General features: G+C 36.1%; 1 protein-coding gene across 2 annotated transcripts in view; it reads right to left on the reverse strand.

Moving 5' to 3' along the window:
• Nucleotides 1–17,350, reverse strand: part of LOC125657973 (protein mono-ADP-ribosyltransferase PARP14-like) — a 58,809-nt gene that overhangs the window by 40,630 nt on the left and 829 nt on the right. For both annotated transcript variants that reach the window (XM_048888955.2, XM_048888956.2), the window contains exons 2-4: nt 7,135–7,238; nt 5,646–6,231; nt 1,817–1,999 (exon numbers count right to left, since the gene is read on the reverse strand). In XM_048888955.2, coding sequence (XP_048744912.2) covers nt 1,817–1,999; nt 5,646–6,231; nt 7,135–7,238 — 873 coding nt within the window. The remainder of the gene's footprint in view (nt 1–1,816; nt 2,000–5,645; nt 6,232–7,134; nt 7,239–17,350) is intronic.

The following is a 17,350-nucleotide window of genomic DNA, read 5'->3' on the forward strand; positions in this document are numbered from 1 at the left end:
ATTTTTATTCCCTGTAGGTTTGAAACATATTTAGAAACTTAACTGGATGAAAAGGTGAGGATATCGAACAGTGTAGATCAATTTCATAACTCCCAAAAGGAATACAAAATGAAAAGTTGGGCAAACATTGGATATACCAGAGGTGGGATCAGGTGCCTTGGAGAAGTAAGCATACCCTTGTCAACCCATCACACCCACCGTGAGTCCTATATCTTGAACAGGTAAATGGAGTTATCTGTAGTCAGAATGTTTATAATGAATCAAAATTGTTCACCCCAGTACTTCATTATATGTGTGTTTTACTGTATTGATAAACAGATCAGAATAACAATCCCCGTTGGTGAATTTACAGAAGGGGGGGGGGGTCTCAAGTTCCAAAGGAGACTACAAAAATCACCCTTTCTTTCAGGTCACCAGTGACTGTTTTCATAGTTTTATATCATATGCTTATGTAAATGTCATCTGAGGCTTAATCAGTCAATTGTATTCTAAATACAAGGAATCACATGCAAATCAATATTGGTATTTAAAAATATTTTGAAAATAATCTCTAAGGGTATAGTTCTTTAAGGATTATTTGTAAATTCATAGTGTATGTGAGAAAGGCAAAAAATCTGTATTAATGAGACATCCAAGAGTTATGGCCCCTTGCCAACTCCAACAGAGTCACTGAAGCATCAAACATAAATCAGACCACGAGTTGGAATCACAATCATATTAGCAACTTTGGCTTGACTTTGTATTTTATTTGCCATAAGGTGAGAACTGGCCTGGATTTCTCAAAAAAATATTAATTCAAAACTTGGAACTTAAAGTAATTCCACCCTCCTGTGATGTCATCAGATTTTGTAAAATCAATGATTTATTTAGATTTATGCATGCAGATAAGAAAATAAATTTTGTAGGAGTCTTTTCCGATAGTTATCGTAAAAAATCTTGTTAAAAATAAAATATTACAAGTCTTAAGTTTTAAATGAATAATCAATTATATGTTTCAAAATATTGAATCTAAGGGCAATAACTCTGTTTCTATTGATTTCTTTATCAAGTCTATTATGCGATAGATTTCCTTTATTTTTTACAGACATTTTCATTGTATATTTTTGTGAAGATACAGTTTCATGAAATTGTTATGAATGCTACTATATCGTCATAACCTGTTTGTGTGGAATTTTAATAACGCTGTTGAAGGAAAATTGCAATTTTCTGACGGTGATATATGATTCTGTTTATGTACGTCTCACATCTTAAAAGTGTGATGACCTATGTATTTTATTTGATAATTTGTTAGTTTTAACTCTAATGAATGGAAATAAATACACTTTTCAAACTTGTATCAGATAAAACTTTGAGTATGGAGTTACCTTAATATGTTGTTAATATTAAGCCCGAGATTTTAGTCAAATTTTGACAGTTCAAATAAAAGAAAACTCTAACTTGATTAAGTTTGAGGTTATTTCAAGAAATCCAAACCAGACCTATAACTGCTATCCCAACCCAGAATCACTGAAGCATGAAATGTAGGTCAGCAGTTGCATTTGGACCAGGAGTTGGAATAAGTCAAGCTGTTTAATACAAACAAGTTTTCTTTAGATTTCACGCTTGCAGTGATAAGAGACTTAAATGTTGTCCTTAACCTAACTAGTGGCTACAGACAAACAGACGGACAGGCAACAGACAGACATACAGACGTACAGATGGACACACAACAGATGGACGCATAACAGACAGACAACAGACAGACAGAGATGTTGATTCCAGTATGCACTTTCCTGCCAGCTAAGTTGTAGGAAGTGTTGTATGGAATAGAATTTACCATCTGAATCCTCAAAAGTGACAATGGCTGTGCTGTTCTGTTCATCATATTTAACATCAGACACATCTCCTCCACCACTTCTTTTTTCATTTTCAAAAAAATCTGTGATGAATTCTTCCGACACCCCACGTGGTAAACAGGAGACTCTGATACTGTCATAGTCTGCCGACTTGCTTTCTGCAGCTGATACAATAAAGAACAAAACAGAAAAATTCAATCTCAGTAAGTGTAACTCGCACGTTGATTGCTTGATTAGTATTCATCAGATAAGTTTGTACCAAATGAGTTGCTTGCTATGAAATCACACAATATAACAGCAGTGGTTGACATTCAGATTTTTATAACATTTGATTTCATGTTATAGTACTGCTTTGTATTAAATCAAGGTCTTTGTATTGATGTAAATGATATAAACATGATAAATCAAACAAGAAATTTTAAAAAAAATCTAATGATAAGGAATAAAAATATCTATATAATTTCTTTACCATTTCTATGACATAAACTGGTTTGAATAAGTTTTACACATTTTTATAAATGTCGCTTCATGTCTTCTATACTATGCACATTATTCTGTTATTGAGCTAAATCTCCTATAGCCATGGATTAGTCTCTGTCCTAAATCTCCTATAGCCATGGATTAGTCTCTGCTCTAAATCCCCTATAGCCATGGATTAGTCTCTGCTCTAAATCCCCAAATAGCCATGGATTAGTCTCTGTCCTAAATCCCCTATAGCCATGGATTAGTCTCTGCCCTAAATCTCCTATAGCCATGGCTTAGTCTCTGCTCTAAATCTCCTATAGCCATGGATTAGTCTCTGTCCTAAATCTCCTATAGCCATGGATTAGTCTCTGTCCTAAATCCCCTATAGCCATGGATTAGTCTCTGTCCTAAATCTCCTATAGCCATGGATTAGTCTCTGCCATCATTTGTACATCTTCAGAATTTGTACTTGACCTTGCCAATATCACCAAGATTTCTTCATAAGTCAGTGATTCAGACAATTAAAAGCATTTGAAATGCTCAGTCAACCACAAGTCTCAAAGTTCATATTCAAATCAAGAGTCTTAGAAAAGGCAAGATTACAATTCCTGCCATTGTTTTACAGAATTATTTTGTTTGCTGCAGACTTGCTACAAATTTGCCAGAAGTTTCCAGGTAACAATTTTGTTTTACAGAAAATGTTGGTGTTCGCAGATGTTTGCAGCAAGCTTCCTGTGAACATTGCAATTTTTTGCTGTAAGCTTGCTGCAAACTTGCAGGAACTGGTATATTTGCAGGAACATTGCAAGAAATTTTAATTAATCGCAGGAAGTTTGTGGGAATCTTAAGGTAGCTCATGACACTAAAGCTTATACTCTGTATAACACCACGTAACAAGATGGTGATTTAAATGTTTTGTGAAATAATTTGTATCAATTGATTCATTTGTTTATCATCATAGCTCAGTGGTTAAAGCATTGGGCTGGTGAACCATAGATCTCGAGTTCAAATCCCACCGAGTCTTTTGTTCATATATGTTGAAATAATTTTTTTGAAAATCATGTTTTTATCCAAATTTATATATTTTTTGCCTTTTTGGTATATATACATGTACTTATTGTATATCATCATATCTTTTATAATTAAATCAATTCGTACTGATTTGAGAAACTATTTCTGGGTGTAGTGAGTCACCTTAAGCTAGAGAAAATGTTTGCAGGAAGTTTTCAGGAAGGTTGAACAAAACTTCAACAATAAAAAGATGTTTAATATAGGAAATGTGCAGGAAATTCAAGCTACCAAATTTGTTTGCAGGAAGTTTGCTAGGGTCTCCATTTATTCTTCATAATCAAACAAAATGCATGACCAAGTAGCAAAATGTCTGTTTGGTTCTGACCTTTAAGATTGAACATGACAAACAGACAATTGATAAAAATATAAAACAGTAATACATGTCATAACAATAAACATCCCTGAACCTGTCCCCTTTTGATCTTTGATTTCCTAGTATGATTATCACTTATTACTAACACACAAGAATGATTTATAATTTCAAATATTTCATTCATATCTGAAAGTGTACATACTGGATGTTCAAAAAACCCTCCAGATATCACAATACTTACAATTATATATATAATAAGCATATTATCTATATGTTGCTGTTTGTCTGTGATGAGATCGCTGTGGATCCAGCAATTCCCTACCCAGGAGCAAAGCTGTACCAGGCAAGTTTAATAAAAGGAAAGGTTATAATGGAGGGGTGCAAATTAATATATCGAGGATAACTGCACCTTGAAAACTTTTGAAAAAAAATCATATTTCAAGTATGTAGTATATAATTGATTTGTGGAGGAAAATTTCTCTTAACTTAACCCACTAACTGGTTAATATCCATAACTTACTAACTTTGAAATAAAATATTTAGAAAATTCAACAAAAATAACATTTATCAATTCTCACTTGCAGTCATCTGCATGGGTTGAAATAAAACTAAAAGATTGGTTTGGGTATATATATGGCCACAATTTATCATACACATGTATGCTCCTTTATAATATGCTCACAATAAGTAGTTAGGTATAATGAAATCTGATATTTAGTGCCATACAGAAATTGAACCATAGCTGCTACTACATGTAGCTTCCTTGAATTTAGACAAAAAGATATTCTATGAAGCACTGAGCAATATAAGCCCATCAAGTGGGAACTGTAGCCATACTGTGTACCACTTTTAAAGTCTATCCAGCATAGGCAATATTTTGTGTACAGTTTATCATTTATCGTTGACCTTTGACTTTGTGACCTCAAAATCAATATGGGTCATCTATTCATTAAGGGCTACCAGTACATCAAGTTTGATGTTTGTCAAGCAAAGGGTTCTCAAGATTGACATTGAGTGGATATTTGGTCTACTAACTGATGGGTGCAAACCAATATGAATATGTCCCTCCCCCTTTCAAAGGCCAGCCATAAAAAAGATCAATTTCATTAAAGCAAAGATGAATTGTCAGAAAATTTATTCTTGTAATGATCATTTTAATGTGTACTAGCAGTGACCACTATTAGAGCCCAACTGCGGTTGTGCAATAAAATCTGTCTATGATTTTCTGTGCAATTTTTGAGGCATCATAAGGAGCTAATACAGCTTTTCAGTTTACATTTTATACGGCCATTGTGCCACTTCTCGCACAGGCTCTTGGGGAGAGGATGTGACAAATCTGTATGTGGCTGTGTGGATATTGTTCAAATATTGTGCAATTACAAAACATTCTCCATACAATATCCACAATTCTCCCACAGAAAAAAATCAAACAGAGCCGGCAAGGTTCCCATGCAAACTCCCTATGATTATTGTTGCTCCCAATGTCCTCTAAAAATTGTGTGCTTGCTATCCAATCAGAACATGTCTTCTGTAAATTCATATGACTGTATCATGGGGCTTGTGCAGTACATTCTTTGACATGGCTTTAGGCTTATGTTGCTTGAAAATGTGTACAACTTTCAACTAAACAAAATCATAGAAGACATGGAACCTGATTCAATATGAAAATCTCACAGCCGCTGTTTGCTATTCCACGGAGGTCGCATGAAAGGTGACATATGGCCAGGTTACAGGACTCCTTAGGAGTATCGCAGACCAAATATAAACTAGGCATATAAGATATACTTATCGCTTTAAATTTTCATGAATTTAATTGTCTTCAAGATTACCAGTATATAACAGTATATAATTCCTTTATACCCTTAATAGTAATACTTGTAGGTTGTATTCTGGGGGATATATAAACGATGGAATCCTGGAGACTAATTTCTGCATAACCTGCAGATTATTTTTCATCTTACCTTGTTGAGATTCAGCAGTTGAGTCAGAGCTGTGCTCTATACTCTCCATTACACTCGGCTGTTTCACTGTGTTGGGCTCCCTCTGCACAACCTCTGGTGATTTAGTGGTGGAAAACCGAGGGGGAACTTTAGGTTTGAAATTATGGCTTTCATAGGAAGGTGGCATGCTATGATAATTCTCAGACTGCGGCATGCTAGGAAAATTATCAGACTGCGGCTTGCTAGGAAAATTATCGGACTGTGGCATGCTAGGATAATTTGTTGGCAGCTGTGACATGCTAGGAAAATTCTGATAAACTGTTGGGTCCATGGAAGATTTGTGAGATACCGGATCAGAAGTTACAACTTGTGGTCCACTCATTGTAGGCATGCCACCTGTTTTCATACAATCAGCAGACGAAGGATATTGAAACGGTGGACCAGGGCCAGAAATGTTCGGAGTATATGGATTGGCATGCAGCTGGTCCCTCTGGGTGGGTTGGGTGGGAGGGGACATAAACCCTGGGTATCCTTGTCCCGGGTATCCAGGGAAACCTGCTGAGGGATATCCTGGCATTTGTGCTCCAGCTGATCCACCTTGGTCATCCTATCAAACAAACGTACAAATAAAAATGATCACTATGGAATCACTATTAATTACAAATGTAGCAGTCAGAAGGTTTTGATCGCCACTGGTCAGATAGCTTATTTAGTAGAGTACTTTATAATACATAAAGATTCTGGTGACCCAGGTTCAAATTCTGATCTGGTTCACTGTATTTTCTCCCTTCCTGTTACATTTGGTGCTGTAGACTGACCACTCCCTGGTACTAAAAGGTGAAAATAGCTTTCAGGGGACAAAGATCTTTGGTTGATGACTTCAGAGTGTGAAGACATTTAAGGAGGGAGGAGTGTGGCCATCACAGAGGTCTGATCACTGGTGATTTTAGGCATTAAAATATCAATCAAATCTTCCTTAGATTACTCAAGCAGAACATTTAACTGATTAAACAAACTTTTCATATAAACAAGGTAATTTTTTGAAATTGTAAACAATGATACATACATTATATCTAAAAAGAATGCCTAAAACGAAATTTGTCCACAATCAAAATAATCAATACCATCCACATACATGTATCTATGGCAGAGTAAACAGATTTATAAAATGCAAACACATAAAGTTGTTTGTTTCATATGTAATGTCAAACACACATTGTTTCTTAATTAGTTTGATTTACATGTCTTTGAGAATTTTTCACTCATATTTCATAATACACCCTCAATGTAAAAAATTCATCTTCCTTCCCCATTCATCCAAAATACGAAATGCTTAGATCCATCTTGTAGTAAAAGAACTATAGAGCAACGAATAGCCGAAAAATGGCCCTCTGTCAGTACTTGATATTATTTTCAGGGACAGAAGCCAAGAATATCTATTTTTAAAAAATTCTTTCCTTTTTCTGATATATCTTTAAACATGTAGTTTTATTCTACCCTATAGACTCACCTGGAGCCAAGCATCAGGGATGTCCTGTGGTGTGCTGGCTGTTATGTTTAAATTCAAATTCCCAACACTGTAAACCCTGTACTTTGTCACCCACAAATTTGCATCTGAAATATATTCAATTGTCGTAAGATATAAGTATCTGAAATCAAATAATAATACATCATGATTCCCATGGGCACAAGAGGCAAATTGTGTCTTAATGGTCACAACAGTACACACAATGATAAACTTAACAGTCTCCAGATAATGGGAGACAAACTTACACTAGACATGCTAAACATCTCTTTCTCATCTAATTATAAATCTAGAGTAGGGTCTAGATGGGTGGATCCAGGATTTCAGTGTAAAAACTTGGGAGGGGGGGGGGGGCATGCTTTAGTGTAAGTGATATGGGTTTTGAACTCACATAGTTGAAATATAGTAAAACAAGATTATGGCAAACCTGCAGAGCCAGCAGAACACAGTTCATTAAAATAGAACAAAACTTCAGTATATCCAATACAAGGATTGTTATTTGCCTTTCATTGGATAATAAATACATGTATCACTTCGCAATAAGCGTGAATTTGTTATAAGCATGTTCGTTATAAGTGTGTTTCACTGTATCTAGTCACTTGTGTGTGTGTGTGTGTGTGGGGGGGGGGGGGGGGGGGGTACATCATAAAAAAGAAAATATACATGTAATATGTACAGGTCTTTATACTAAATAATTGTTTTAGAATTAAATCTTCATGGTCTAGATCATACAGTGAACACACTGATCAGACAACATGAAAACATACTAGGTGACACCGAGAGTTGATGTGATTGGAATCCCGAAGATTCCATTCTTTAAATCATTTATTTCAAATACCAATTGACACATGTATAAACGGTTTCTATTTCCAACTAAAAAAAAAAAAAAAACCAGCCAAGGTCTACTTAAGGAAACAATGGGAATGGAACCCAGAAAAGTTTAATAGAAATAGTAACATACAATAACAATGAAAATAGTCTTTTAAAATAGAGAATGTTTAAGCATTCCATTAATCATGCCTAATGATATCTACAAACAAAAGCATTTATCAGGCACGAGACATTTTATAATATTGATAATTCAGTCATCATCTCATGTATAAGATTTAATTTCTTCATCATATTCATGAGAAAAAAAAGATATCTGCAGTCTTATATACACAAACTTTTCTGAGACACCAGCCATACTATTAAATCAAATTTTGGTGTAATATTAAGCCACCTTAATTTCACAGATTTACTAGCCCAATTTTACTATCCTGTAAATAAAACATAAATGTTCATGTTGAAGGCATAATTCATCAGGATGAATTAAAAAAATCGCTAAAACGCATCAAAGATGCGTATATAGCCGAGTTGCAGTTTGGAAAATTATGCACGCTTGCATTCACAAAATAAAAACATGTACGTATTTAAAATAGTTTATAAGTACGTATGAAGCTTTGAATGGTCGCAATAGGTATTTAATGTGATAATGACCTTGACCTTTGGATTTCAAAAGCAACATGAATCTTGAATGGCATCAGGATTTGAAGTCTGATAAACATGAACCAGCAAGTACATGTATAAAAGTTAAAGGCAAGTTCAAATCTACAGTATATAGTGAAAAAGAAACCTTGACCTTTGACCTTTTGACCTCAAATAGGAACCTTCCTCTTTTGGATGTGATCATGTTATGTAAGTTTCACAAAGATGCCCCTAGTAGTATGAAAGTTAGAGACTGGACAAGTTCAAATCTATGGCATTTAATGACAAAGTGACCTTTGACCTTTTGACCTCAAAATAATTAGGAACCATCCTCTTTTGGATGTGATCAGTAAGTCTCACAAAGATGCACCAAAAAGTATGAAAGTTAGAGACAGGACAAGCTAATTGTGGACGCCACCCGCCCGACTGGACGCCCATCCTTCGCCAATTTAAAAGCCGAGATTTGCTACGCAACTCGGCTAAAAACAGAGAAATGCTTTTATTAAAAGTATTGTAATGATTGACAAACACAAAATAGACTCAGATGCTGAAAAATTCTATCATAGCTAAAATCTGTGCTAGTGATTGAAGATTTTCCAATACTACACAGCTATAGCTAGTACCAAGACTTTTCCTACAAGTCAGTATAAGCCTCAGGGAGTCGGACTAGCGGGTTTTAATGAAGACTGCTACATTGCATCATGTTCATCTTTCATCAGAATTAATGTATACTCTTAACTCCCTTGACATACATGTGCTATTACTTTTAAAGACCCCAATTTTTAGCATCTGAAGATGAATTTTTAGTTGATGTCCATAATTTGCCAGTTGTCAATCAAAGCAAAAAACAACAGCATCCTGTATGATTGCCGTGATCAGTCAAACATGTTACCTGCATGCTAATTTGTGAGATGCATATTTGTAGAAAATTCCTTATCTCTGCATCCTTTCTTTTCATGTTACCTGTTACCTATATCCACTTATAAGACATCCACAGAACATCCCCAAACATCTCAGTCTGCAGTCACAAACCTCACCTCAGCCCAAGAAAACCATCTGCTTCCTGCCCTCTCCTTTTCTACCGTTCTTCTCCTGGTGGTTTGTGGTCTTCCTCTTTATCATCTGCCTTCTGGTGTCCAACAAAGAGCTGTATCCTCTTTTCTGAGAACGTGTCCAATGAATTTCCATTTTCTGTACCTACTTTCTTGACTTAAGGGCTTCATGTCTGGTCTTTCTTGCAATTTTGACGCTGTTATCTGATTTAAAGAATTCTCCTCAAGCTGTTATTATGGAAAACATCAATCACCCTTTTTTCAGCATCCATCTTCTTCATTTCCCTTTTTTTCACATCCTGGATGCATTTAAATACTGGTATAACTCAGAGTGTCTTATAAAGCATCAGATCCCGTAGGGATCCAGGTTAGAATAGATCCTTAGTAGCCCTTGCTTGTCGTAAGATACGGCTACATGTATAAATGGGGCGGTCCTTCAGATGAGATCGCAAAAACCGAGGCCCCGATTCACAGCAGGTGTAGCATAATAAAGATCCCTCCCTGCTCAAAGGTCATAAGCGCCAAGTATAGGCCTAAATTTTGCAGCCCTTCACCAGCAATCCAGGTGACATCTCCATATGAGTGAAAATTCTCAAGAGGGATGTTAAATCATTTATTATTATTATTAAAAATTTTAAAGCGCACAATTTTACAAACAAAAATGCAATCAATGGCATGCTGTACATGCCAATTAAATTAAAAGATACACAAGTTTAAAGCATTAAAATTGACTAATTGTCAACATAGCAATGTCCATGAAGGAATAATAAGTTATAGTTGAAAGCACTGATATAATAAAACGATTTCAGCTGGCGCTTGAAAATATCATAATCGTTGATGTTCTAACGTTTGTTGGAAGTTCATTCCACACGGTAGGTCCCAATATGGCAAATGACCTGGAAGCAAATGTTTTGCGTTTGACGGCAGGAACATTTAGTGTTTTAGCATCATTGTTTAGAGAGCGAATGTTGTATGGTGATGTTCGAAGGCTCTGCATTTCTCTTAAGTATGCTGGGCTTTTGCTATCATTGAGACATTTAAAAACAACACATACAACTTTAAACTTGATCCGAAAATGAACAGGTAACCCGTGTAAATGCTTTAAAGCCTCTGTAGAATTGTCAGCTGACTTCCACTTTTTTGAGTTTTTGAAATAACTGCAGCCTTTTGATGGTACATTTGGACAATCTGTATAGCACACTGTTGGCATAATCCAAATGCTAGTTTTTTTTAACTAACGATTGTACTAACTGCTTGCACGAGTCATCAGGAAGATATTGACGAATGTGCTTAATGTAATATAAATTCAAGGAAATTGTTTTACATTTTTCACTAACAAATTTCCCAAAGGTCAAATGTTTATTTAAATAGCACCCTACATGTAGATACTTGATGCATGAAGATGTATTTACATTTGCACCAATCACATTTATTGATTTGGAAGAAGACACGTACCGATAACATTTGTTGACTGGGTTTAATCTAAGTCCGTTCAAATACATTCAGTTGTTCATATCTACCAAAACGGCCTCCAAATTTTTCATCACACATTTTTCATCATCAAAGGTCTTCGGATTGAAACTATCATAAGCGGCATGGTCATCGGCATAACCAAGTAGTGAGACCCCAGAGTCTTTGATAAAATGTTGTAAAGTACTAGCATAAACGGTGTAAAAAACAGGCCCACATATACCTTGTGGTACAGAAAATTCAAGGTCCCTTGGTTGAGATCTAGACACATTAATATGCACTTCTGCCATTCTGGGGGAAAGATATGATTTAAACCAATCCAATTGCTGAATCTGACACCCTGAAAGTACTCTGTAACACCTTGCTGAGTATACTATGATCAACCATGTCCAAAGCAGCAGAAAGATCTAATGCAACTACCACTGTGACCTGAAGCGTTTCCATTTTCCAAAGAATATCAGTTGAGAGTTTGAGAAGAGCAGTTTCAGTACTAAAGCCCCTTCTGTATGCACTTTGGTAATCTGGTAGTAGATTGCGCAATTCCAGGTATTTCATGAACTGGTTTAGTGCGCACTTTCTGACAATTTTTGAAATATAACATAAGTTATTCACCGGACGATAGTTTTTTAAAATCGCCTCTAAACCATTTTTCTTCAGTAGTGGTCTAAGAATTATGATTGCTGTTTTCCACTCATTTACAAAAACACCAGATGTAAGGGATTTGTTGACTATGGCAGTTATTGTTGGCAATAACACCTCAGAATACTGTTTTATTAATTTTAATGGAATGGGGTCAGTTGGGCAGGTTGTAAGCTTTGAGTTTCTGATCACACTTAAAACATCTACATCAGACACTGAATTAAAATCATGAAACTGGTATATGCATTTAAATCCAAGATTTGGATCAAATTGTTCGAAATCGTCTAAAGTTTTGCGAATGTTTAAAATTTTATCCACAAAGAATGAACTAAATTCATCTGCTAATGATTCTTCACTATAGTATTTGACGGCATAGGATTATTTTTACTTCAACCCATCAATCCCAAGACTAATTTGTACATTTTTGATGCATCTTTACAGCACTCAACAATATTTGAATTGATGTGCTTGAATTTGTTGTATCTAAGATGTTTCTGTACACTTGTTTAGTACATCTAGATCTGTATGCGTGATCATGGTCCAAAGTCTTGTTTCCTCTCTACTTTCTTTCCACCGACCTACAACGTGCCTTAAAGACCCAACTTTAAGTTAACGCCCCCAAATTTTACCTGTGTCGCGATCAATGATAAGCCGCTGGTCAATCAAACTTTTAACAATAGAGCTTAGATTGATTGATGTTTGCAGAGACCGTGGTCTACAGCTACCTGAGAAAGATGTTTTGATAACAATCATGGCTAATGATGACCGGCAGTCTTCAGATCTCGAGGAAAGCCCCAGTATACCTGAGTTTTGATAGCATTGACTCGCACCTAGAATATTTTAATTTCTAACGTCCCCTATACCATGCAATTTATCATCGTATTTTCTCTCTCCATCGTTATACATGTATTATAGATTAAACAATCAGAAATCAAACAATAATAATAAATTTAAAAAAAAACCAAACAAACATAAGTTATTGGAATATTTTCTATTAATGATTTATTGTGGCTTTATATTTATAAAACATGAACAATTCTTTATTGGCGCAGCACATCAACATGTATAATGGTTATATTGCCCATACATAAAACTGTTACAGTAGTTTAAAAAATGCTTCTGTTTGAGATACCACATGGATTATAAATTACACAATCAGAAATCAAACAACAGTAAAAAAGCATAAATAAGTTATTGAGATATTTCTATTTATAATTTATCACGGCTTTATATTGAGAGAGAGAGAGAGAGAGAGAGAGAGAGGGGGGGGGTACTACTAAACAGAGTACGTTAGAGTACGATAGAGTACTTTAGAGTACGCTAGTAAAATTTCAATATTTAATGCAATTCAATTGTTTATTTGTATGTATACCACTTAAATAAAGATGATTATAAAATAAAAGTGCAATATTTGTCAAAAGTATTTGGTATTTTAGCGATATTTTGACCAGAAAACATTAAATGTATTGAAGATTTACGACATCCCGATCCCGATTATTAGTAGTTTGTTTTGAAAAAGTATTAAATTTGATCGGGATCGGAATCAAACGGTAAACTTTAACTTACAATAATTCCTAAAATAATGAAAACAAATACAATATATTTCAGATATACATTTATTAGGTTAAACTAAAGTAAGAACATCTACGAACAGCAGTTAAATTGCATTAAATTATGAATTTTTACTAGCGTACTCTAAAGTACTCTATCGTACTCTGTTTAGTAGGACCGGAGAGAGAGAGAGAGAGAGAGAGAGAGAGAGTGTGTGTGTGTGTGTGTGAGAGAGAGAGAGAGAGAGTTACTGAGATATTTCTATTTATAATTTATCACGGCTTTATATTTATAGAGAGAGAGAGAGTTCTATTTATAATTTATCACCGTTTTATATTTATAAAGATAAAGAGAGAGAGAGAGAGTTGTTGAGCTATTTATAATTTATCACCGTTTTATGTTTATAAAGAGAGAGAGAGAGAGATGTGTAAAACTGTAGCAATAATATAGATGAAATAATATGGCATGGCAATAGTGTTGCATACGTATGACAATAATTACTCATTTAGTCAATGATTGAGAGTAAGGGAGAGAGAGAGAAAGGGGGGGGGGGTAGACTAGCTATGTGTCAGCTTTTGTTTGGGATACCATCGTTACACAAACACTACGTCCACAGAAACCCTAAAGAGAGAGAGAGGAGGGGGTGTATACTTCGTGTCAGCTTCTGTTTGGGATGCCATCGTTGCACAAACACTACGTCCACAGAAACCCGAGAGAGAGAGAGAGAGAGAGAGAGAGAGAGAGAAAGAAAGAGAGAGCTACAGAAACCCTACAGACAGCCCATATTGAGGGGTATCTTGACCATTTTTCATTTGGTTGTACATGTACACAGATCTACTTGGATTTATTCATTCTCTCGAAACATGGATATTTTACCTACTACAACCACGACACCGCGAACTCCCAGGACACGCAGGGTAATATTATATTTAGGAAATTATTTATATACGATATATAACAATTTAATTAGAAGTTTTAAAAAGCAAAGGTTTAGAAATGGGCTAAACCTGTCATTTGCAATACATAAATATGACCAAGTTTGAAGGTTTACGGGAAATAGAAATGCGGTATGCATGTAGGTAGAAATTTTAATTATTTTTTTATTTGCACAAATCAAGACACTAAGCATAATTTGTAATAACCTGAGAAATTTCCTGTGTATATCATAAAAATATACACAACAACTGATCTCTTGGCCGGGTAAATTCCAGGTAAATAACATTGACCATGGATAAGCTCCGCCCACATTCAGTCATCCGTGGAGCAACCGTACAGTGTTTTTTTGGGGTCTTTAAGGTGACCCGATTCCTCCGTAAACCACGGTAAAGTAGGTCGAACTGTCACCATTTTCTCTTTTTCAGGAACATGATTGTCCAAGATGTTTCAAAGTTCAGAATTGTAAAACTTTGCTAATCTCCCGGGTCGTGCTGTTTGGTTGCAGTTGCATTAAATTGAACGAGATCCTTCAGAAAGTCTGTCATATGTATGTCTTTGAGTTTCCTCACTTTCCAGATTTCTCTAGTTATCTTAGGCTTAGGTAGATATATATATACTCATGGACAAAAGAAACGTTACACCAAAATGTATAACTGTAATTTTATTTCATGAAAATATAATATAATTTGGGAATAAAAAAATAAAATTTGAATGTTCAAACACAACAAATATCTAAGGTTTCCCGAATCTGAACATACACAAATTACGGAGTCAAAGCCGGAAAGTGTTAACTTCGGATATTCAATTCACAATGTCAATAACGAGTGAAAGAACCAATGTTATCGATAACAGCTTGACAACGACGACGCATAGAAGCAATGAGACGATTGATGGAGACCTGAGGGATTCTTTGCCATTCTTCCTGCAAAGCAGTTCTAAGCTGTTCAAGCGTTTCCGGTTGATTGCGGCGTTGTCTTACTCGACGGTCTAATTGGTCCCAGAGGTGCTCGATTGGCGATAAATCGGGCGAAAGTGCTGGCCATGGCAAGATGTCGATGTGATTGTTGGCAAGAAAGTCTCTGTTGGCTCTTGCAACGTGGGGGCGCGCATTATCCTGTTGGAAAATTCCGCCATTTGCAGCGATAAAGGGACGGACATGTTGTGCAAGGATTTCATTACGGTATCGTTGTGCATTTAATGTCCCAATGATCGGTACAAGATCTGTTCGTCGATTACCACTTATTCCGCCCCACATCATTACACTTCCGCCTCCAAAGCGGTCATGGCGTAGCACACATCCATCAGAGAAGCGTTCACCGCGTCTACGGTACACGCGTGTTCTGCCATCCACTCGGCGCAGCATGAAACGTGATTCATCACTAAACAGAACGTGATTCCAGTCTGCAAGCCTCCATCTCAAGTGACGTCGAGCCCATTGAAGTCGTTCTCGGCAGTGTCTTTGGGTCAGCATAGGTCCTTTGTATGGGCGTCGTGCACGTAGACCTGCAGCCGACAAACGTCGTTGAACTGTTCGGCGACTGATTCGCCGCAATCCAGGAATTCCAACAGCAGTGTTTGCTGGATTTTCCGTTCTGTTCCGTAGATGACGTAATCGTATCATGCGGTCCTGCCTGGGCGTTGTTACCCTAGGTCTTCCAGATCGGGGGCGGTCTGCTGTTGAATTTGTTGTGTTGAAACGGTGCAATAATCGAGAAATCGTGATCCTTGCAACCCCAAATCGCCGTGCAACGTCGGCTTGCGACGCTCCAAGTTCCAACATGCCAATTGCTCTTTCGCGACTGGAACTGTCGAGCCGGGGCATTGCAATACGCGAAGATGTTGGAAAATTTTGATGTTTTTCTTACTGCCTGAATCACCTTGAGTAGTATTTGATAAAAATGAAAATGATTTTCTTTGCACGTGCAATGCGATATCCACGAAACCATGTTTACGGGTATCAACGATAAATTCACGCATGACTAGGTTTTAACATTTGTTGTGTTTGCCAGTGTAATCAGTAAAGCATGAAGTGTTGTTAAACAAGTTTTTATTTATTTATACGAAAAAATATTGTTTTACTATAATTTTTTCATGTGTAACGTTTCTTTTGTCCATGAGTATATGTATGATTGAAGCTATGGTCATTTACTTGAAAATGTTTGGTTGATTCGGACCAGATTATCTTATCATTGTTCCGTACCATGAGAAGATCAAGTGTATTACCAGATCGATGTGTCTGAAAATTTTCAAGTTGAGATAATCCCATAACTTCACAGAGTTTGTTGAGGGCGTCATCAACTTTATTGTAATGAATGTTGAAATCTCCACAAATGATAACAAAGCAGTGGATTAATCATGTTAATTGTTATAATCTCTTCTAGAAAAGATGTAAATTCTTCAAAAAACACCTCTGTAGTCACTGGATGCGCTGCTGAGTAAGGAGGACGATAAACCATAAGAATATGCATTGTTGTTGATCGATCTATATTCTAATTTATATATTGAAAATTCAAAGGAATCTTTTTGTTCGGAATTCACCAACTTTACATCAAGAGTGTTTCTGCATGTACATACCCATTCTGCCACCTGATTGAAACTTTAAATTCGGGAAACATCGATAAAGTTCAAGCCAGATACGTTAAGATCAGATCTGACAATTGTATGTTTTGGATTACTGTCATCTAACCAAGTTTCTGTTATGCAACAAATGTCCAATTTGCTTTCTGTCCCCTGTCCCGGGTTTACGTTAACTGGTCTTGGGAGCTGTCACAATAGGGGACCAGTTAAGAGAAATGCAGGCTGACGTAATCAGAGTTGTGATTTAAACCCGGGACAGGGTCATATTGAAAATGGATTAAAAGCAAGTAAGTGTTGATTTCCTTGTGACGGTTTTGTGCATTGCTGTTAAATGTTTGAAAACAAATATTGTCTATTGCGTAAATCCAGGCACATCTGAGTCGAAACGTCGGTTGAAGCATAAACCGTCACCGACTCCGGCATTTACACGTTTTCCAGAATCAAAACATGAATGCTTGCGAAGAGAAGTTGATGAAGGCTATGCCTTTTGACTTCTCTAAAGAGAATAG

This window comes from Ostrea edulis, chromosome 9, assembly GCF_947568905.1.
Source record: "Ostrea edulis chromosome 9, xbOstEdul1.1, whole genome shotgun sequence".
Classification (NCBI taxonomy): domain Eukaryota; kingdom Metazoa; phylum Mollusca; class Bivalvia; order Ostreida; family Ostreidae; genus Ostrea; species Ostrea edulis.